The following is a 21,510-nucleotide window of genomic DNA, read 5'->3' as shown; positions in this document are numbered from 1 at the left end:
GTCAAATATTTAATGCTGACAACCAGTTCAAATTTCCCTAATATTCTGTAAATGCCAGCCGGTCGAGGCAAAGAAAGATGGAAAGGTAAGGCAACTTGTTGGATCTAGCCTGCGCTGGTACTCATATCCAACCTAGAAAAACACCTGGAGAAAAAGTCTGGCTCCAAGAAGTTGTCCCCAAATCACAAATATGGGGTACAACAGGACTAGAACTCATGTCCTTGAAGTCCCACAAGACAATGATACAGGTATTTATTTACTTGGTCTTTGGTCTTTCAAGTGTTTTCTATTTTATTTATGAATTGACCAAATGCAAATGTGTGTGTGTGTGTGTGTGTGTGTGTGTGTGTGTGTGTGTGCTTGCAGCCCTCTTGGGTCACTTCAGGCCTGTGTTTGGTAGCCCTTTCAAGGCTGAAAAATAGTAGTTCTGAGCAAATTTGCCTACTGAAGGATCACTCTTGTATAATTACTTGGAATTAAAATTCTGTTAAAGCAATGACCCCCTTGGGAAAAAGAGAAACCTGACAAAGGGAAATATATTACATTAGAAGATATTATCGCTTGCTTCGTGGTGATACCTTCAAATCATTGTGCGTTTTGTGGAAAATCTCTTTCTGTGTACATGTGTTCATTGATTGAAAACACACAACAGTGTAGTTTTGTTTCTTCACTTTCCGATTGGCTGGAGAGCATCTTATGGTGATTGGCTAAAGTATTTGCCAGTTGTCCTTCCGGATCTAGGATAGGAAACACTGCAAGAAAAGGGTGGGGAAAAGTAGTCTGAACTCTGCTTTTTTATTGGCTCCTGTAGCAAGACCGCTTAGTGCGTAGCAATCCTATATATGATTGGCTTACTTACACGCCAGTCAAACTGCTGTAAACCAATGTTCTCTTTATATTCTGATTTCCTTGCCCGATTGGCTATGCTGTGCAGGTTCGGCGAACTCTGATTGGACTGACACTCTACACAGCCCGACCTGCCCGCACTCTGTTGCTGTGGTTGCAGGCCCCGCCCACTCACTCGCTGACAGCGGGGCTTCTCTTGGAAGGAAGTGGGTCCGTTGGTCGGTTCGGAACGAGGCTGGCGCTGCCAGTCCCGCGCCTAGCCGTTGCCATGGCAGCCACCGGCGGGGTCGCAGATGACGAGTCGGGATCTGGCCGCTCGAGCTCCGACGGCGAGTGCGCGGTGGCACCGGAGCCGCTGGCGGAAGCCGGAGGCCTGTTCTCCTTCGCGGATCTAGGCGCTGCGCTGGGCGGCGGCGCAGGCCATCCGGGCTGTGCAGCCGGTAGGGCCCAGTCCCCGCTGCGCTACCTGCAGGTCCTGTGGCAGCAGGACGCTGAGCCCCGCGACGAACTGCGCTGCAAGATTCCCGCCGGGCGGCTGAGGCGCGTCGCTAGGCCCCACCGCCGGTTCGGGCCCACGGGCAAGGAGGTGCACGGTGAGTTTAGCCAGGGATCTTGGGATCGCTTGTGAATAATTGCTGAGGACCGTGGCTTCAGCCACTTGGGCATCACTGAATAAAAACTTTCCACTCTCGAGAGTGATTGTTAGTAGACAATAATGTAAAGAATATTTTTATTATTAGAGAAGGGAGCCCAGAGCCTGTATCCACGCTATCCCAATTTGTGTAAATGCAGAGATCTGAATCAGACTGCTCCACAGTTGGCCCTCACGCGACCTACAGACACTTGTGACCTCGACTTTCTACTTGTAGAATGGGTATACTACCAGCTTTCCTCGGGTATTAAGAGTTAGGTAAAGTTCTGATCTATCTTTGTGATGGACCAAACACTTGTTTGATACACAGCCTTTTATAGTTATTCCAAGAGATTCTTGTGACCCATAAGAAGTTACTTGTACAGAATTTACTGTACACAAGCAAAACAGCCAGAACCTGGCAATGGTGGTCCGTGTCTTTAATCCCAGCACTCGGGAGGCAGAGGCAAGTGGATCTCTGTGAGTTTGAGGCTAGCCTGGTCTACAAAGCTGCACAGACACACAGAGAAACCATGTCTTGATAAACCAAAAAAATAAAGAAAAGGAAGGAAGGAAGGAGAGAGAAAAGGAGACAGGTGTGGTAGTACGCCAGTAATCCTGAGGAGGCAGAGGCAGGAAGATCTCTGTGTTCAAGGCTAGCCTGATCTAAGTGTTCCAGGTCCACAGTGTATGAATCTTGGTGATTACACTCAGGAGGTCAGGTTTTGTAGCAAGCATCTTTTTCCACTGAGTCAGTTATTACCATTTGGACATTCTGATTTCAAGTCACATAGAAAAAGGCTACACCAGTATTCTAGCCCAGATCAGTCAGGCTGCCCTGGTATGCCTGCTATATTGTTTTCTATGGTTTATGGTTAAAGGAAAATGGGTTGCAGTAGGATTAATATTAGAAAAATTTAAGCTTTCTTTTCAGACTGGCATCATTTGACCTGGTGCCTTAGTGTTATAAAGATCAAAAGAGGGCCGGGCAGTGGTATCCCATGCCTTTAATCCCACCACTCTGGAGGCAGAGGCAGGCAGAGCTCTGTGACTTCTAGGCCAGCCTGGTCCTACAGAGTCAGTTCTGTAGACCAGGACAACCAGGGCTAGACAGAGAAACCCTGTCTCTAAAAAGATTAAACGAGAATTGCAAAGTGCTATATAAACAAAAAAGAGGTATATGGATGCATGCAATTGTCATATCTAATTTGCATTTTTTTTTTTTTTTGACCATTCTCTAACAACAAAGGTAATGCTTTCTGTTAGTTTTAAAGTAAAAGTGGTATCAGCAAGAAGAGGGGAGTTTCTGCTTAGGAATTACTTGAGTTTGGTCAGTCATTCAGGAATGAGGTGCTTTGAAGCAGTTAGCTCACAAAGGACTAAACCTACTCAGTCTTTCTCTTTAAAAAAAAAAAAATCACAATTTGCAACAACTTAAGAGCTGGCAGAACAATTCTGCCTTGTTTTATGGATGATGGGCTGGGGCCCAGGGTAAGTAACTGGCATGCTCAAGGTCACCAACTACCACAAGTGGCAGAAATTATATCTGGCTCCAGAAGTCAGTTTGCTACAGAAATTGGTCTCTCCTCCAACTCTGGCCCAGTTCCAGTTTCTCCTTGTTTCCAGGCTGGTGGTTTTTGTCAGATACCTTTGCCTTTGTGTTGCTGTGACTAAAGGGTGGGATATCAGGGAACACTAGGAAGTCATGTGCCTTCTGGTTTTGTTACGATTTTTTTGTAACTGTTAATTTTCTCTTTATAGCTCTGAAGAGGCTGAGGGATTCTGCCAATGCCAATGATATAGAAACAGGTGAGTGTACACAGTGGGATCTATGGGCTGAGGGGAAGGAAAAAGCCAAATACCCTGTATCTGGGAAGTCTGCCAGCTCACACTCATTCCCTCAGAGAATGCTCACTGTATTTACTCCGTGACCCTGAAATCACTGTGCAAAACAGAAGTAAGGTGTAAGTACTCTTTCACCATGCTCCTCTGTTACCCAGAGTCTCCGGATGTCATAGTGCTCCTCACCCTGTGTACTTTCTGATGTTAGGGGCAACAGGTTGTGTTTAATACCTGGGATTCAGCAACGCCTCAGCAAAAAGCAAATGCCTACTTTTCCAGGAGTGACCACTCCACCTTAACTGCTGGGTGATCATCTGGTACCCCTGGCTGTCTAGTAACTGGGTCTCAGTTATTGACAGGGCATCTGACAAGTATGTATGGAGCTCCCTACAGGATACTGCAGCTGGCTTTCTGTTGCTGCTCTTGAGCATTCCGTAACTGAGGTAGAGCATTGGAGGTACAAGGACACCTTCTAGGACAAATACTACTGCTACTACCACAGCTACTTATTTAATCCTCTAACAATACCTCCCGTGTGTCAGGGGAAAATCGTATGTTGGTTTACTGTGGCTGCTGTATTGTCAGACTTTTGTCACAGTGACAAAATAGCGCCTAAGGAAGGAGATTACTTTTGGCACATGATCTTAGATTTTTTGGTCCTCAGATCACTTCCTGCATTCACATCTCATCATGATGGGGTATACCCTTAATCCCAGCACTCAGGAGGCAAAGGTAGTTGGATGACAGATTATGGCCAGTGTGGTCTACCATAGCAAGTTCTAAAATAGCCTGGGGTACAAAAGGAGATAAAAATAATAGGTTTGGTCTGGGGAATGGCTCAGTGGGTAAGAGCACTGAGTTCAGATCCCCAGGGCCCATGTGAAAAAAGTCAGGCATGGCTTCTTGTGCTTGTAACCCCAGTATTGGGATTGGAGACAAGTGGATCCCAGGAGCTTGGAGGTCAGCCATCCAAACTGAAGCAGGAAGCTGTAGGTTCAATGAGAGACCTTGTGTTGAAAAATAAGGTAATGAGTGACAGAAGATCCCTGATGCCTTCCTCTGGTCTCTCTATACACACGCATAGGCACATGCTCTTGCACACACCATAATAATATACCATACATACACAACAAACACAAGAAAGATGAATAAATTAAAAAGCAAAACAAAACAAGTTTGCATTGATCATTGCTGGAGGGCATGGCAAAAGAGAGAGGTCAGTGTCACTGTGGCAGGAAGCAGAAAGAGTATACGTGTGCTCTCGGGCTCCCTCCTTTTCCCTTTCTTGTCCTTCTGGGCCCACGCTCCACAGGATGGTGCTGCCCACACTCAGGATAGGAATTCCCTTCTTCTCGAATCTTTTCTGAGAATGTCCTCATGGGTTCACAGTGACGTATTGAGCTCCTAGGTACTTCTACAATCAAGTTAGGATTGACCATCAGAGCTGCCTCAACAAATGGCCCAAATCTACTGCTCATCAACACAAGTAGCATGGATAGTTCTGCAGGTCACATGTTCAACCCAGGTTTCCCGGCCAGGCTAAAACTTCAATTGTCTGCCAGACAGCATTTCTTTTTGGAGGGTAATAGAAAGAATCTGTTTCTCTTCTACAGAGCCTGCAACAGTGGGCTGAGTTCTCATCTTGCCATCTCAGTTTTTGAAGTAGGAAAAGTAAGGATTTATTTGGTTCCACTGGGCCTGGATAATCCAGCATTACCTCCATATTTTAAGAGTCTTTAGCCTTGGGCAGAGCTACAAAACTTACTTTTGCCTTGAAGGTAACATATCTACAAAATTGGAGGGCCATTATTCTGCCTACCTCCAGGGTATAGCATTCTGCTTGGGTGGTGGGATGCTGTGGCAACAGGTAAGATGTGAACATTGATGAAGGGCCATGGTTACAGGTACCTCCTTACAGCAGGTATGAAATAGAGACAGGGCTACAGGGACCTATTTCCGTATGGTTCCCTTGCCTTTGGCACAGCAATAGTTGCAGGACCAGAACCTGGAAGGTTTGTCCACTTCTTGGTCTGTTTTCCTTGAACTTTAATGTTTGAGGCTATTTGAGCAACAAGTTTAACGTTTGTTGTTTGTGATGGCATGTCTGTGCTTGTAGATGCCAGAGAACAACTTATGGGTACTTGTTCCCTCTTTCCACCATGTGGAATTGAACTCAGCTCATACCACTGAGCTTTCCTGCCCACCCAGGCACTTTTTTTTCTTTGTTTTAAAGATTTGATTTGTTTATTTATTATGTGTTCTTTTTTTTTTTCTAATGGTTTATTTATTTTTACTTAATTGGTATTTGACCTGTATGTATGTCTCTGTAAGGATGTCAGACCCCCTGTAGGTGGAGTTACAGGCAGTTGTAAGCTGCCATGTGGTTGCTGAGAACTGAACCCAGGTCCTCTGGAAGAACAGCCAGTGCTCTTCACCACTGAGCCATCTCTTCAGCCCATATACAGTGTTCTGTCTGCAGGCCAGAAGAGGGCACCAGATCTCATTATAGATGGTTGTGAGCAACCATGTGGTTGCTGGGATTTAAACTCAGGACCTCTGGAAGAGCAGCAAATGCTCTTAACTGCTGAGCTATCTCTCCAGCCCCTTCAGGCACTTTTTAAAAATTGCTCTAGTATGTGGCAAGAGAAAGGACTAGGACTACTGTCTTTCAGTTTGGCCTTGAACTGTTGATTCTCCTGTGTTGTTAGAGTGCTATGGTTATGGGAATGTGACACAATACCCAGCCAGCCAATCAATAACACTAACTGAGCCAGCACTTATGGGGCACTATGCATCATACCAAAGCTATAAATCTGTAATCTAGCTAAGGAAGAAGTCTATATAACAACACCAGTTCAAAACCCAGACACAGCTGGGTGGTGGTGACACCTTTAATCCCAGCACCCAGGAGGCAGAGACAGGAGGATCTCGGTGAGTTTGAGGCCAGTCTGGTCTACAGAGTGAGTTCCAGGACAGCCAGGGCTACACAGAGAAATCCTGTCTCAAAAAAAAAAAAAAAAAAAACTAACAAACAAAAGAAATCAAAACCAAATCAACCAACCAAACAAAATAAATCCAGGCAGGAACACAAAACAGAGCGGTGGTGTGCTGAGCAGGAGCAGAGAGCCAGGTTTGCAGCCCGCTTGCCTCTTGTTTCTTGGGTCACTGTGACCTCTGAACCTTAGGTCTCACTGGGTCAAAATGTCCTAGTCTGTGAAGTGGATGTGACAATTTGCATGGCTATTGTCAAGCTGATGACTGGCCAGAATTCCCAGACACTATACAGTGAGCACTATTCTAGAGTGGACAGTGTGCTGCTGTTAAAGAACAGAAGGAACAGGAAATGGAAGAAGTGTGAGGGAAAAGAGGCTGACTCAGCTGGGGAGAGCTGCATGGACAGGAAGCAGCTGGGGGAAAGAGACTAAAACGTAACTGACTCTAAAATGACTGGCAGCAATTTTCCCCACAGACATGGGGAATTAGTGCATAATGTCTCCCCCATTTCAGGGCCCCTGTACTGTCAGAGAAGGAATAGCACATCCATTATCCCCATCACAGCGGCTCTGCAGATGTCAGCGCAGAGATGATGCCCATTTTCGGGTGACTGCTGTGCAAGTCCAGGCCTCCATGCCTGTTCCCATCCAAGCTCCTACCACCACCTCATGCTGATGGCTGTGCACTCCTTTCCTGCTTAGTTTAGCTTAGCCTGGGATTTTGTATGTCCCTGAGGCTTGTGCTCTGTCCCCTTTAAGTGCTACCTCTTGAGAACTAAGTACCATCCAGTAGCTTGGGCAGCTGTGTCCAGCTGGAATGGATATGTATCCAAGCAGAGACAAAGGAATGGGATCACGACCTATGTTAGAATTACTGTGACTCTGCAGTTCCTACCATGAAGATCAAGAGCCTCTTCTGATGTTCTGTCCAATCTTTAGACACGCAGGTTAAACACAGACTCCATGGCCATTAAGATAACAGAATTCCAGTAGTCCCTGTGGGGCTAGCATCTAGGAGGGCCCAACTTTCCTATGAATTGTGAATGGCTCATCTAGAGGGGCCCTTGAGCATCATTGTCCATCTCTAGGGACTGCAGCATAGCTAACACTACTGCTTTCTCACCCTTCTTCTCCCCCATCTTGGTGGTCAGTGCAGCAGCTGCTGGAAGATGGCACGGATCCCTGTGCAGCTGATGACAAAGGCCGCACAGCCCTCCATTTTGCCTCCTGCAATGGCAATGACCAGATTGGTGAGTCCTGGGGAAGCAAGAGGAGCTGGTCAAGGCCAGTGACATCCTTCTAAATAGAATGGGAAAAGAATTTCTGTCTGCATGCCTCAGGAGGCCCAGGGTATGGGACAAGGAAGACTTTTGACAGGAGCCCTCAAGTATTAGGACTATAGATGTGTGCCACTATGCCTGGCTAGCTTGGTGAGTATTCATTTAATAAGCAGAGGTCCTTGTTAATGATTCCAGTGTGTGTGAGTGTGTGTGTGTGTGTGTGTGTGTGTGTGTGTGTGAGAGAGAGAGAGAGAGAGAGAGAGAGAGAGAGAGAGAGAACGGGTCTTATGCAGTTCAGGTTGGCCTCACACTTGCTAAGAATGACCATGAGCTCACCGTCCTGCTTGTCTCCTGAGTGCTAGGATTACAGGCATACACTGCCACACCTGGGCCAGCTTCTTTTCTTTTCTCTTTTGTGGTCCTGGGGATCAAATCCAGGGACTTCACTCATGTTGGCAGTGCTCCATCACTAAGCTATATATCCAGCCCTCTTTTTCACTTTTTTACTTTGGACCAAGGTCCTAATAAGTTGTCCAGGCTGGCATTTAGCTCACACTACAAACCAGGTAAGCCTTGAACTTGAGACCCTCCAGCCTCAGACTCCTGGATAGTGAGTCACAGACCCATCTACAGTATGCTGGTCGCTCCTTTCCTTTGGTTAATGGGTTTTTTTTTTTTTTTTTTTTTTTCTGTGTGTGACTCTTTACAAAATCTTTGGCTTCCCACCAAGATAGTCTCCTGTTTTCTTCTAGAAATGTGACAGTGTTACTGATCACATTTCATCTATGACCAGTTCCTCTGGAATTAGCTTTTGTTCTTTTGTGAGACTCAGCCTGGCCCTCCAATACAATGTCCTTAACCTACGTGAGTCCAGCTGGGTGATTGGCATGCCCTGGCAAGTTGAGGTGACCCAGGACTGCTAGGGGAGGGGGACTGTTCATGGAGCCCAGCACCATGTATGGCCTCACTCTCAGCGCAGCGTGCTGCTGTCAGGGAAATAGGAAATATCTTCAGGGGCCTTCCCCGGTACTTTCCTCAGTCCTATAGGACCAAGAGGCCAAGAGACACTCCTAGAGTCCTTGGGGTCCTACACATAAACCCTGTAGATCCCATAAGTGATGGAGGACATGCAGCAGCCTGGGGAACCATGTCTGGGTCCTGCACTCTACACTCAAGGAAGTTTTTACTGGCTTCAGGATGAGGTTTAGTTGGTGCAAACCTCTAACAGTGTATCTTGGGTTTTTCTGTTTTCAGTGCAGCTTCTCCTGGACCATGGGGCTGACCCCAACCAACAGGATGGTCTAGGCAATACACCATTGCACCTGGGTAAGTCCTCAATAGCCACCACAAGGTAGACTTCTAAGATATAAAAGCTAGGGTTCTGCAGGCTCCAGAAGTATCGCCTAGCATCCTGGCACAATGAACCACAAGTGTGCATTCCCACAGTCTGTGTTCCACAGACCATTCACAGTAGGTTGTGCACTTGGCAGTGCTGTTTGTGTGCTTGGACTGGTGGCAACCACCTCTGCTAAGAAGTGGGTTGTGAGCCCTTTGATGGCCCCAGCCTTGCTTCAGCCTCCCCAACTATACAGGGAAATACTGAACTTGATCTGAGTCCTGCCCAATAGGGCACACTGCCTTGGTGACACTATCTCAGGAGGTAACATGGCACAAGACCATTCAGAGACAGCTTCTCTTCCCTGCTCTCCAAAACCATGATTCTTCTTTCTTTTTTCTTTCTTTCTTTTTCTTTTCTTTTCTTTTTTCTTTGTTTGTAGAGATAGGGTTTCTCTTTGTAGCCCTGGCTATCCTGGAACTCACTCTGTAGACCAGGCTGGCCTCGAACTCACCAAGATCCTCCTGTCTCCGCCTCCCGAGTGCTGGAATTAAAAGCGTGCACCACCACTGCCCAGCCACAGTCATGATTCTTAAGTCTCTCTTCTTTCACAGCGGCCTGCACCAACCATGTGCCTGTCATCACCACACTGCTTCGAGGAGGTGCGTGTCCCCTCCCCTCTTCCTGCCCTTCTCTCTCTCTCATCCTCAGCATCCTCAGCATGCTTCCTTCTACCTCTCCACAGGGGCCCGTGTGGATGCCCTGGACAGAGCTGGCCGTACGCCCCTACACCTGGCCAAGTCAAAGCTGAACATCCTACAGGAGGGCCATTCCCAGTGCCTGCAGGCTGTCCGGCTGGAGGTGAAGCAGGTGAGCAATTCCCCCTTGGATGGATACCACACTTAGCAGACCACCTGCCTCTGGCTTAGGACTTCTGATCTCACCGAACCTCAACATTCCTGCTCCATTATTCTGTTGGTGGCAAGTTGGGCCTGTGCCTGCCTTCTAGCCAACAGCTCAGCTCCTCTTCTTCTTCTAGATTATCCACATGCTCCGGGAGTACCTGGAACGCCTGGGGCGGCATGAACAGCGGGAACGGCTGGATGACCTCTGTACCCGCCTTCAGATGACAAGTACCAAAGAGCAGGTGAGCTACAGCCACAGGACCTGGGGTGTTGCCACCACCATGGCCCTCACAGTTTCTGTCCACTTCCTGGAAGCTGTGCTGGCTGGTGTGTGCTCATGTCCCTGTTCTCGGGGGTGGGGGCGGGGGCAGTCAGTCCCAGACTACCCAATGCCCAGGATGAACTCATAGTCAGAGAAAAGGGTTACTGACACCTAGGCCTTCACTGGATAAGGACTCAGCTAAGCCCAGCACAAGTGTCCAACCCCTATCCTAGTCATTGAAACACCAAGGTGTGGGGGAAGCATTTGTGTGCCGTGAAGAGAGGCAATGCCTGTGGTCTGTGGTGATCCCTCTTGGATCAGCCTGGGTTTGTCCCCGCAGGTGGATGAAGTGACGGACCTCTTGGCCAGCTTTACCTCACTCAGCCTGCAGATGCAGAACATGGAGAAGAGGTAGCAAGGAAGATTGCTTTGTCATCACCCTTCTGCCCTCCGCTCTTGGTACAGGCAAAGCCCAGGGGACTCGAGTTCTACCTTGCCCTTAGATGCTGAGGGCAGAACTGCTGCCAGACAGTCTGAATCATCTCTATGGGCCAGGATCACAGCCCTAGCTCCTGCTGCATAATGCCAGCCTCTGTAGCCACATTCCAGGCCCATGGGCAGACATCACTCTTCCTGTGGCCTCCCTATGTCCTCAGCAAGCCCCAGAGCCCCAATTCCCAGCCATGGACTTATTATCATCATCTGGCTTTGGGTAGGTACTCTGAGGCCACCCTGGCTGCTGTGGGTGTCTATGCTGGCCCTGGCCCTTACACCAGCACTTAAATTTAGCCCTGCACCTGGCTTTCAAGGACATACTGCATGAGTGTCTCTGAGTAGAAGAGGGACATTGCTGATGCCTAGGCCTTCATGAGGTTAGGAAGGACCCTGTTTAGCCCAAAGAAACATCTCCACCTCCTTCCCTCCCAGTCACTGAAACACTACGGATGGGGATGTTTTGCAGCCAAGTTGTCAGAGATAGATAGTGGTTCATGTGCCCAGGTCCTCATCCCAGGAACCTCTAGGCCTTAGGTGGTGTGACAAGAGTCTGAGCAGATACATAACCAAAGGTCTTTACAGGATAGAGAGGATCCTGGACTATCTAGGTAGATGGGTATCACCCCAGAGAGCCTGTGGGAGGGAGGCAGGTAACTCCTGCCATGTGGAGGTGAGACGTCAAGGAGGAAGCCAGGAGCTGGAAAAGGACAGCAAATGGAATGCCCTCTGAACCTCCAGCAGGGGCTGGCTCTGCTGGCAACTGGACATGGGCTCAGTGAGATACATTTTAGTTTCTAGCCTCCAGAACTGTGAGAATAAATCTGTTGTTTAAGCTGGCTTTTTTAGTGGTGGCTTCTTGTAGTGACAACAGAAACTCAGGGACTCAGACTCAATGCTGAACAGTGCCCTATCTTATCCTGAAGATGGTTCTGGGGTGTGAGGAGACTTACATGGGAGGCTGCCTCTGCAGACAGGAATTTGGCCACTGGCTTCTAAGCTCAGTCCACATCTGGCCTGGAATTGCTCTGTTTTCTCTTTTATTAAGCTGAAAGCCCTAGCTAGTGGCAGAAGAGAAGCCCATCTTCAGATCCCAGCCCAGTACTGAATGGAAACTCAGCCACTCTCCAGATCCTGGAAGGAAGAATTGGATGGGATTTTAACCCCCAAACCCCTGTGGGGAAGGAAGGCCAAAGTCCCCCATACTGGCAGGGTTGGGAGGGCAAGTGCTTCAGCAGCCTCAAGACTGCTGTCCCTTCTGAGTGACAAGAGGGACAAGGGACTGTGTGTATGGAACAGACTTTCTCCTCTGCCTGGGTAACCAACTCTCCAGGTGACCTTCACTTCTTGGGGCCCAGGGGTGCACTTGATCTTGCTCTCTTCTTGGGGCTTCACTGGGGCCAGGGCCATTGCCTGGGGCAGGCTGGAGACCAAGACAGAAGAGAGACGGGGCAGGAAGGACCAGGCTCCACTCAGGCCTTGCATCCGTGGGCCTTCTCTAGACTGCCTGGAAAGAGTAAGGCCTGGTTACTGGCCCTCTGGCTGTTAGGGAAGGAACATGAACCTCAGAAGGAGTAAGGTTTGTGTGGAGTGCACACCGGCATCCTGAAGAAAAATCTACAGTAGGGGCTGGAGAGATGGCTCAGTAGTTGAAAGCACTGACTGCTCTTCCAGAGGAACTGGGTTCAATTCCCAGCACCCATACAGCAGCTAACAACATGTAAAACCAATATCTGACACCCTCACACAGACATACATGCAGGAAAACACCAAAGCATATAGAATAAATAAAAATCTACATAATCTGAAAAAAATCTACATAATTGAAATTGGGACTCCAGCTTTGGTTCCCTGGAAGCAGGAGCATAAAGAGTGGCCAGGATCTTGTGGGGCTGCCTAGGCATGCCAAGGACACCTTGCCCCAGGGGTGTGCTGAGGTGACTCAATTTCTAAAGACAGTAGGACACAGGGACTAATTGATTCCTGAGCCTGGGCTCCAAGAATGAGGACGGCATCTTCTACCCCTGTTACTTCAGACTAGGACCCAAGAGCACCCTTGGCCCCAGCAAGTGTCTGTACTAACTCCCACTGTGGTCATGCAGACAGTGAAGGAGGGTTTGGTTCAGGAAGGTGGGTTTTAGGTTAATCATCAAACTCTGGCCAGGCTGCCAGGCAATTTGCCTTGTCCCATTTCCAGCCAGAATATTTCCTATAAGCCTGAATCAATCTGAAGAGCCAGCCAGAGAGAGTCGACTCAGATATTGGAGTGAGTCAGGAAACACACAAGTGGGCCCTGGGCGATGGACTGGGCAGCGGCAGGAAAGAACTCAGCTGAATCAGTCCCTGGTTGGCTCTGGAGCCAACTTCCTGGAAGCCACTGACTGGGAATGGGTGCAGTGGGGGGAGGGGAGCGGCTCTTGGTTTCACCTGGTCCTGACTGCTTCCTTCCTAACATGAACAGTCCTTAAACTGAGCACTTACTCAGACCACACATGTTCACATGTTCCAGGTGGGCCAGAGGCCCCCACCCTGCCGACCACAGCAGCCGGATCTACCTCAAACTCATGCTGTCCCCTCACAATCCATTTCCTCACATAGGGTGACAGTATTGAGTGCCTCTGTGTCAGCAAATGTCTATGATAAAGTGTCATTGTGTGTGTGTGTGTGTGTGTGTGTGTGTGTGTGTGTGTGTGTGTGTGTGTGTGTATTCATTCCCCTATTCTGCTGATGTGGGAAACTGACTTGCTTGAAATCACAGAAGTGTCAGACTCTAGCATTCTCCCCTGGCTTCCAAAAGCCCAGAAGCGGGGGATCCAACTCTTTCCTTGCCAAGCTCACAGTACAATGTGTTTGGTAGATAAGACATACCTGAGGCTAAGACAAGGTCAAAGGTGATGGGTCTGGTCCAGGAGCCTCGATAATCCTGGCTGATCTGTGGGGCGAGGATCCCAGAGGGTGAGAGGTTGACTAAAGGGAAAGTGGATTTGGCTAGGGAGGGCCCCTATGAGGAGCTTCTGAACAAGATCATAGTACCTTGGAGGGAGGCCAGCTCAAGCAGCTCAGTTCTACCCAGAGGCCTCACAGCTGTTGAAGGAGAGCAGCTGGGATTCAGACTGAGCAATCTAAAGACCACCCCCTTACCCTGTGCTACTCTAGTTTGTCCCAGCAGCTGAGGCCAGTGCCTAGCCAGCTCCAAACCGCCCAGAACCACAAATGTGGAGGGAGCCTCAGTGCACCCACAGGTTACCCCATCCACACTGTCCTAGAACCATCCTTTCAGTTCCAGCCTCACCCCTACATCATCAGCCACTTAACTTGTTGCCAAGCAGATGTCTCCAAGATCAGTCTAGCCTGTTAACCAGCTCTCAGCCTGTGCTGCTGGCCTCACATCATCTTGCAGCCAGCAATCCACAAAATGAGCCCAGCATCAGGAAGCGATGTTCATTAACAGGAAGGCTGGATGGTTAATTGGTGTTTATTTCCCCTGGTCCACACCTTGAAGTTGATAGATGATGCTGTCCCTGCCAGCCCAAAGCAGGCGGAGGGGCTGGTGAATAGGGCTATGCCAGGGTCAGGAAGCTCTATCATGGGAGTAGCATAGGGTTGAGTGCAGGGAGGCCACCTTCTTTGGACATTCTAGTTATTCCCACTCCCAATCAGCTCCATCTTGCCACTTCTACGACTATATGAAACCAAATCGGATAGACCTGAGCTCTGTGGTCTAGGGCAAGTTATTCAACCTTTCCAACTAAAGCAGATGAGACATAGGTTCCAGAGCCAAGCCCAAGAACTAAATAAAACATGGCAGGTGTAGCATTCTATTTCCCTGAAGACCCCACAGTCCACCCCACCTAGATACTTCAGTTTAATGTGTCTCAACCAAGCTCATCACCTTCCCCCGAATCTGTCCTCTTAGTTGTCCTTACTGACACTCCAGGGGTCAAGCTAGTAGCCCGTGTGTCATCTGAGGGACCTCTCTCTTCCTCAGCTGCCATCAATCTTAATAGTTATACTTCCCACATGATTGACTGTTTGAGTCCCCTACTGTCTTTGTCCTGAATGTCTCCAGCTCTCTGGATTTTCACCAGCCTGAATGATGTCCCTGCCCCTGTCTGTCTTGTTCTGCTGTACAAAAGCCAATGTTGGCAGCAACTGAAAGTTTCTGAAACCTCATCAAATCACTGTGGTTCCAGAACCAGAGCAATGGTTCCTCATTGCCCTCAGGATCTGGTCTTCAGTTCAGATGAAACCCAGAGTCTTCTTCACAATGTCCCTACCGCCTTTGCCTCCCTTCCTGTGGGGACCCTGTGCCATCATATGCTCTTCCCATCAGTAGCCCCTGCAAATGGTCTTTTAGGCCTTCCTCTTGGAGCCACAATGAATACACATTTAACAATTGTCCTTGGGCACAGCTTCTCCAGGAAGTCTTTTCTGGAAGTCCACACTGATGGGACCTTCTCTGGGCTCCACAGTCCCAGATGTCTTCCCTGCTGTGCCTGGCAAGTGCTCAAGTGTGAATACACACAGCTCCTTATAAGTGTTGCTGGGGCCTCAAGTCAGGTGACCTCTCTTGGCCGCTGAGGGTAGCATCCTGGTTTCACTCAGCCTCCACTCCAGCCCCTACTGCCTACCTAAACAAAACAAAACAAAAGCCATGACTATAATCCTACAGCTGAGAACACTGGGACAGGAGGATCCCAGGGATTTTCTGGCCAAATTGGGGAGTCTCAGATTCAGTGAGAGAAAATAAGATAGAGATCAATTCAGGAACATATCCGATTTGGATGTCTGGCTTATACACCATGCACACAAATGGACATGTACAAACACATTCAGGAATTCCTGTTTGCATTGTCCAGGAACTTTGCTCTCTGGGTCATTTCAGGTCAGTGTGTTCTTCTGTTAGGACCTCTTTCTCTTTCTGGCAGTACTGGGAATTGAAGTCAGGGCTTCATGCATACTAAGCAAATATTCTACCACTGAGCTATATCCCTGGCTCTCTATTTCTTGAGACAGGTCTCACTAAGTTGCCCAGGCTGGCCCTGAACGAACTGTATAGCCTAGGCAGGCACTGAACTTGTAAACCTTCTGCTTCAAATTCCCCAGCAAAGAGCCACTGGCCTGTCCCACCAGATTCTGTTGGGCCAGACAGGGCCAAGATAATAAACTCAGGCCGTCTTTGGCTTCTCTTAAGTCAGGCGTGGGGTAGATGTTTGTGGCTAAAGAAGAGGATGGGCAGGGCCCAGTCTTTTCTTCCCTGGTACCTTGCCCTCCTGTATTACATACAAGCATCTACCCACTGCCTGTCTACATACACATCCTGGGCTTCCCTTGGTCAGCCCATAGGCCCTGAGTGGTTGCACTAAGCCAGAATCCTGCTTCAAAAGCAGCAAGTCTCAGCAAGCCAGCTAGAGGTCTGGTTATCCAGTGTTTCTCTACTAGATGATCAGAGTCTCAGGCCACTGTGATGGGGCCTAGACACCATTAACTTCTCTGGTTCACAAAGGTTCTAGGTGGGTCACCTGCTGGGAACTACAGAGGACTACTGGGTGGCTGAACTCACTTCCTGTAAGCCAGCCTAGGGGTTTTCTGTCTTCACTCCTACTTTGCAGGTGTGCACTGTCTCTGAGAGCTCTCTCAACCACCCTTCTGTATTTACTCAAAGATGCTGGGTTGCCTTGAAAATGTCCCCTGGGTCTAGTGTCATACTTCAAATGTACTTTTTTGTTTTGTTTTTTGAGACAGGGTTTCTCTGTGGCTTTGGAGCCTGTCCTGGAACTAGCTCTTATAGACTAGGCTGGTCTAGAACTCTCAGAGATCTACCTGCTTCTGCCTCCAGAGTGCTGGGATTAAAGGTGTATGACACCACTGCCTGGCCTCAAATGTACTTATTGAAATATGATTTGCATGTCAATTACACCCAGTTTATCTGTATACTTCAATGGTGTCGGCGTGTTCCATGGTTGCATAGTATCATAATCTACTTGTATTTTACTTTTGCCTTTTGAGACAGAATCTCTGTGTAGCCCAGGCTGGCCTGGTACTTGCTACATAGACTAAGTTAGCCTCAAACTCACAGAGATCTGCTTACCTCTGTCTCCTGAGTGATGGAATTAAAGTTGTGCACCAAGCATCCCAGTTATTTTTGTTTTAACAACAAGTTATGTATCTGTATGCATGTATGTGAAGGGAGAGTGTGTTCATGTTCAAACATGCCAGCACACACATGTGAAGGTCAGGACAGCTTGCAGGAGTGGATTCTCTCTTTTCACAGTGTGGGATCTGGGGAATCAAACTCAGGTTGTCACGATTGACAGCAGGCTTCTTTATCTGATGAGTTATCTTTTCTGACCACTCCCTCCCACCTTTTTTTTTTCTTTTCTTTCTTTCTTTCTTTCTTTTTTTTTTTTTTTTTTTTTTTTTTTTTGAGACAGGTTATTACTACACCCTAATTGACCTGTAACTCACTGCATAGGCCAAGTCAGCTTCAAAATCATATAGGGGAGATGCATGCATGCCTTCCTTGAGGTAGGATTAAAGACATGCACCACTACATCTGGCCTACTAATCATGAACTTCTGATTCTCCTGCATCCATTTCCCAAATGCTGAGATTATATGTAGGCTACCACCTTTTGGGGATTGAACTCAAAACTTGATTTAACCCAGAGCATTCTATACACCAGGCAAGCACTCTCTCAACTGAACTATAGACAGCTCTGGTGATCTAATTTAGACCTTTTTCATCAACCTAAGAAGAAACTCAGCACCTATTAGCATTCTCATCTCCTTCTCCCCACCACTCCCAGACCCAAGCAAATGGCAAATGGGTTTTGTCTTTATAAATTTGCTGATTATACAACATATGTCATAGTGCCTATTTTCAAGGCCTGGTTTTGTGTGTGTGTGTGGCTTGTATTTTTATTTATATATGGAATGCTTTACCACTGTATGGGTTCCATATTTCATTCAGGGGCTGATACTGGGGGGGGGCTTCCATCTGTATTTAAATGATACTATTATCTGCCACTCATTTATGTCTGTCTCCTGTCATGCTATCTGCCTCCCTGCACCCAAAGAAATGGAGACACTACCCCTTGCCTATCAGTGTTGGGTGGGGCATAAAGTGGTGACAGCCACCATGGGTGCTACATAGAGGCAACAACATACTCCCTGCCTCCAGGGAGTCTCACTAAGACTGGAACATTGGCAGAATCATGGGAGAAAACACTAGGCCCAGTGTGAGGGGGACTGGCTGGGTCCTGGAAGCAGCCACTTGCCTTGCTGATCTCAGCTTCCTCCTGCTGCTCTGACTTCTGTGTCAGCAGCAGGTGGTAGGTCATAATGACCATCAAGCAGCTGCCTCCTGACAGAAAGAGGCCTTCCCAGGGTGCTCCAAGCAGAAGATGGAGGTATATTAGGGCCCGAAGCTAATCAACATTATTGACATGTGGAAAGGGAGGGCAGAAGCAGGCAGCTTGGGACCCAGCAAGACTGATTTATTGGTTAATTAGTCCTTTCTCAGCTGTGTGTGGGGATGGGGAGGGGTGACCAAAGCCCTTAAGAGGCCAGCTGGGGCCCAGCGAATATTCATTCTCCTCTCTCTCTCTCTCTCTCTCTCTCTCTCTCTCTCTCTCTCTCTCTCTCTTTCTGCTTTTGGGGTCAGAGTTTCTCTGTGTAGCTTTGTAGACCAGGCTGGCCTCGAACTCACAGAGACCTATCTGCCTCTGCCTCCTGAGTACTGGGATTAAAGGTGGGCAATACCGCAGCCCAGCATCATTGTCTCTTTTGAGCCAGGAACACCAAGGGTTCCAGTCAGAGGTAGTAAAGGAAAACAGGGTCTGGAAAGTGAATGGACTGTTCTGCCAGACTGGGTTTGAATAGGGGCTGAGGCTGCCTGCTTTGGGACACTGTATCTGGTTGGGTGGACCAATTTTAACCACCGCGTCCCTTGGATTGGAGCTGCAACTCTGCCTCTGCTCTGCGATGCAGCCTGGCTAGGCTGCCAGGCTCTAGCGCTCCTAGGTAGCATTGTGTCATACAGGGGAGAGGACAGACTCCAAGCAGGAAGGGTTTATTGCGGTCTTCGGGCGGACAGGGCTAGTCCAGTCTCTCCACCATGCAAGGCATCCCTTCTGGGTTCCATACTCCAACCGCGAGGCCTGGCGTCTCCGGGGCAACCTGCTGGCCCCGAAGACACTGGCTGGACACGACGGAGGGCGCGATGGGCACGGTGGTGGCGGTGGAGACGGCGGCCGCAGGGCCACAGGCGGCGGAAGCGCGCGCGGAAGTGGCGCGAGGCGAGCGAGTAGACGAGCGGGTTGAGGCAGGAGTTGGCATAGGCGAGGCAGTGCGAAGCCAGGCGACAGGCGTAGGTGGCCGGGCTGAAGGCGAAGCGACCGTACCAGAAGCAGAGGATGAGCGCGTGGTGCGGGCCCCAGCACAGCGCGTAGAGCGCGGCCACCGCCAGCATGGCTCGCCCCGCGCGGCCCGTCGCCCGTCTGCGCGCCTCTGCCGCCGCGGCGCCCGCTGGACCCACGGCGGCCCACAGGAAGCGCAGCGTGCGCCCGTAAGCCAGGCTCACCACGGCCACCGGCAGCAGGTAGCCCGCGGCGAAGGTGGCCACGTCGAGTGCGCGCCGCCGCGCGTCCTCCCAGGCGGGCACGCAGAGCTCCAGTGCGCCGTAGCGCACCGTGCCATAGTAGCTGAGGTAGGGCGCCGAAAAGAGCGCGGCCAGCAGCCACACCAGCCCCACGGCGGCGCGCGCGTTGCGGGGTGTGCGCAGTGCCCGAGAGCGCAGCGGGTGGCGCACTGCCAGGTACCTGCGGGTCAGACGGCGAGCGGTCGGGACCGGGCCTCCTGCGCGCGCTCGTCCCACACCTGCCTCAATTTCCCCATTCCACCCACCTTGCCTGGCGTCTAGCAGGAACCTAAAGAGAAATGACTCACCCGAGTTTCGAGCCACAGAAGCAGACATGGGGGCTATGTGGGCCAGGTGTGAGGACTTAGCTAGTGAAGAATGCATTGGGATTTTCTTTTCCTTCCTTCCTTCCTTCCTTCCTTCCTTCCTTCCTTCCTTCCTTCCTTCCTTCCTTCTTCCCTTCCTCCCTCCCGCCCTTCTTTCCTTTGTCCTCCCTCTCCCCCACCACACACCCCACAGAGTTTCTCTGGATAGCTATGGCTGCCCTGGAACTGGCTTTGTAGATCGGGCTGGCCGGGAACTCACAGAGATCCTCCTGCCTCTGCCTCCATAGCGCTTGCTGGGACTAGCGGTACACGCTAGCATTAACTGGCCCTGGAGTTTCTTTTGTTCCTGTATATTTTACCCTTACACTTGGCCTGTGCTGACACTTGGGACACAGAAATGTCCTCTAAAAGTTCACAGTGGAGGTGGAAAGGGCAGTTACCACTGAGGCTTTATGCCTTTATGCCCACCAACCTCTAGTCCCTAGTCTCTCCTCCACTAGCCAGTAAGAGTCTATCCAGGACCCTCTCCTGTCTGCCCCAGGTACAGCTCACCTGTCCACTGAGACGGCAGCCAGCGTGAAGCTGCTGGCATACATAGTGAGGTAGATGAGCAGGTGCACGGTCTTGCACACAAAAGCCCCAAAGAGCCAGGCATCCAGTGTGTAGATGGCCGCCTGGAAGGGCACGCAGCACAGGATGAAACACAGGTCGGCCACCGCCAAGTTGAGGATGAAGAGATCTGTGGTACTGCCCTGTTCCTGCCAGGCACTTGGGCCAGGCTGCAGCAGCACAGCCAACACCAGCCCATTGCCCACCATGCCCAACAGGAAGATGAGGGCAAAGACCACAGGCACTGCCACAGCCCCTACGCCCCCTGGGCTGTCCAGCGAAATGTTCTGGATGTCAGCCATCTTCCTGTCAGATGGGGAGAGAGAAAAATGGGTCCTCAGACAGGAGGCCAGGGCTCTCTCCAGGCATTTGACCCAGGGGCCTCGATCCTCCAGCCTGGATCTGACCAAGTATCCTGGTTAGTTCATGAGAAATGGAAGAGAACAGAGCAAAACTACAAATCACTGTGTGAGTAAAAACCTGTCACAGTCACATTAGCGTGTGTGTGTGTGGGGGGGGGTGTGCATGAATGCTCAAACGTGAGCACTACTCCTTGGTTTGGTTTCCTAGGGAACGCCTCTGTAACCCAGAGCCTGGAAGGCCATTTGGGTTTCTCTGGACTTAGGCACCTGGAGACAGAATAGCAAGATGTTAGAGCAGGGGTGGGGGTGGTGGGGTGCACAAACACTGGATGTTCTCAACCAGGTCTGAAGTTCATGGGAGACCCGTGTATTTAGGGGCATTTTGTGGCCATTGGTGACATCCCTGAGCCATTGGAGAGTCCATCTTCGTGGAAGCACCACTGTGGCAGAGCTAGGAAGATTGGAAGTTGCTGCCTCTGCTTTGTACAAAGGGAAACTGAGACCTAGATAGAGAGGTGCATGAGTGGAGCTGCTGTGACCCTGACTCCTACGATGGGGTGCTCACCTGGAAAACTAACAGGTGGTACCCTGACTACTCACCTATGTCCCAGTACACATGCCTGTGTGCACACTGCCTGTGTTCATCCCTGCTCCACCCGACAGTTCACAACCTGTGGATCCCCTTGCACTCCAGGACCACTAGAGGGGTGGGATGAAAGAGGAGCAAGACAGTCAGGAGGAATGGAGGAGAGAAGAAAGGCAATACCTGCCTCCTGCGTGGCACCCAGCATGCAGCAGGCCCCCAAGCCCAGGATGGGCAGCACCCACCTCAGCCCTAGGCACTGGGCCCCTGCATGCTTCCTGAGGCTGGAGCTTCTCGGCTCAACCGGCTCAACCGCTGCCCTTGGTGACTCCCTGCAGGTACGACTCTGCTTCCTATTTCTCTTCCTTCGTCTTCAAGGCCCCTCCTCTCCTCTCATCTGCGC

The 21,510-nt window shown here is 49.9% G+C and overlaps 2 protein-coding genes across 2 annotated transcripts; one reads left to right on the top strand and one right to left on the bottom strand.

Moving 5' to 3' along the window:
• Positions 1 to 1,011: 1,011 nt before the first annotated feature.
• On the top strand, positions 1,012 to 11,426 carry Ankrd54 (ankyrin repeat domain 54). The gene is made up of 8 exons (XM_051189354.1): positions 1,012 to 1,439; positions 3,239 to 3,286; positions 7,464 to 7,562; positions 8,847 to 8,918; positions 9,543 to 9,590; positions 9,674 to 9,798; positions 9,968 to 10,075; positions 10,436 to 11,426. The coding sequence occupies exons 1-8, from the start codon at positions 1,115 to 1,117 to the stop codon at positions 10,508 to 10,510; spliced, it is 900 nt and encodes a 299-aa protein (XP_051045311.1). The 5' UTR covers positions 1,012 to 1,114; the 3' UTR covers positions 10,511 to 11,426.
• Positions 11,427 to 18,517: 7,091 nt separating this feature from the next.
• Galr3 (galanin receptor 3) lies at positions 18,518 to 21,382 on the bottom strand. Its single transcript, XM_051189353.1, has 3 exons — positions 21,353 to 21,382; positions 20,106 to 20,468; positions 18,518 to 19,408 (listed from the first exon to the last, which is right to left on the bottom strand). Exons 2-3 carry the CDS (start codon positions 20,462 to 20,464, stop codon positions 18,661 to 18,663), a joined length of 1,107 nt encoding a protein of 368 aa, XP_051045310.1. The 5' UTR covers positions 20,465 to 20,468; positions 21,353 to 21,382; the 3' UTR covers positions 18,518 to 18,660.
• Between the last annotated feature and the right edge of the window lie 128 nt (positions 21,383 to 21,510).

The sequence above is a fragment of the Phodopus roborovskii genome, unplaced genomic scaffold, assembly GCF_943737965.1.
Source record: "Phodopus roborovskii unplaced genomic scaffold, PHOROB, whole genome shotgun sequence".
NCBI lineage: Eukaryota > Metazoa > Chordata > Mammalia > Rodentia > Cricetidae > Phodopus > Phodopus roborovskii.
This window is presented reverse-complemented; position numbering and strand designations above follow the sequence as displayed.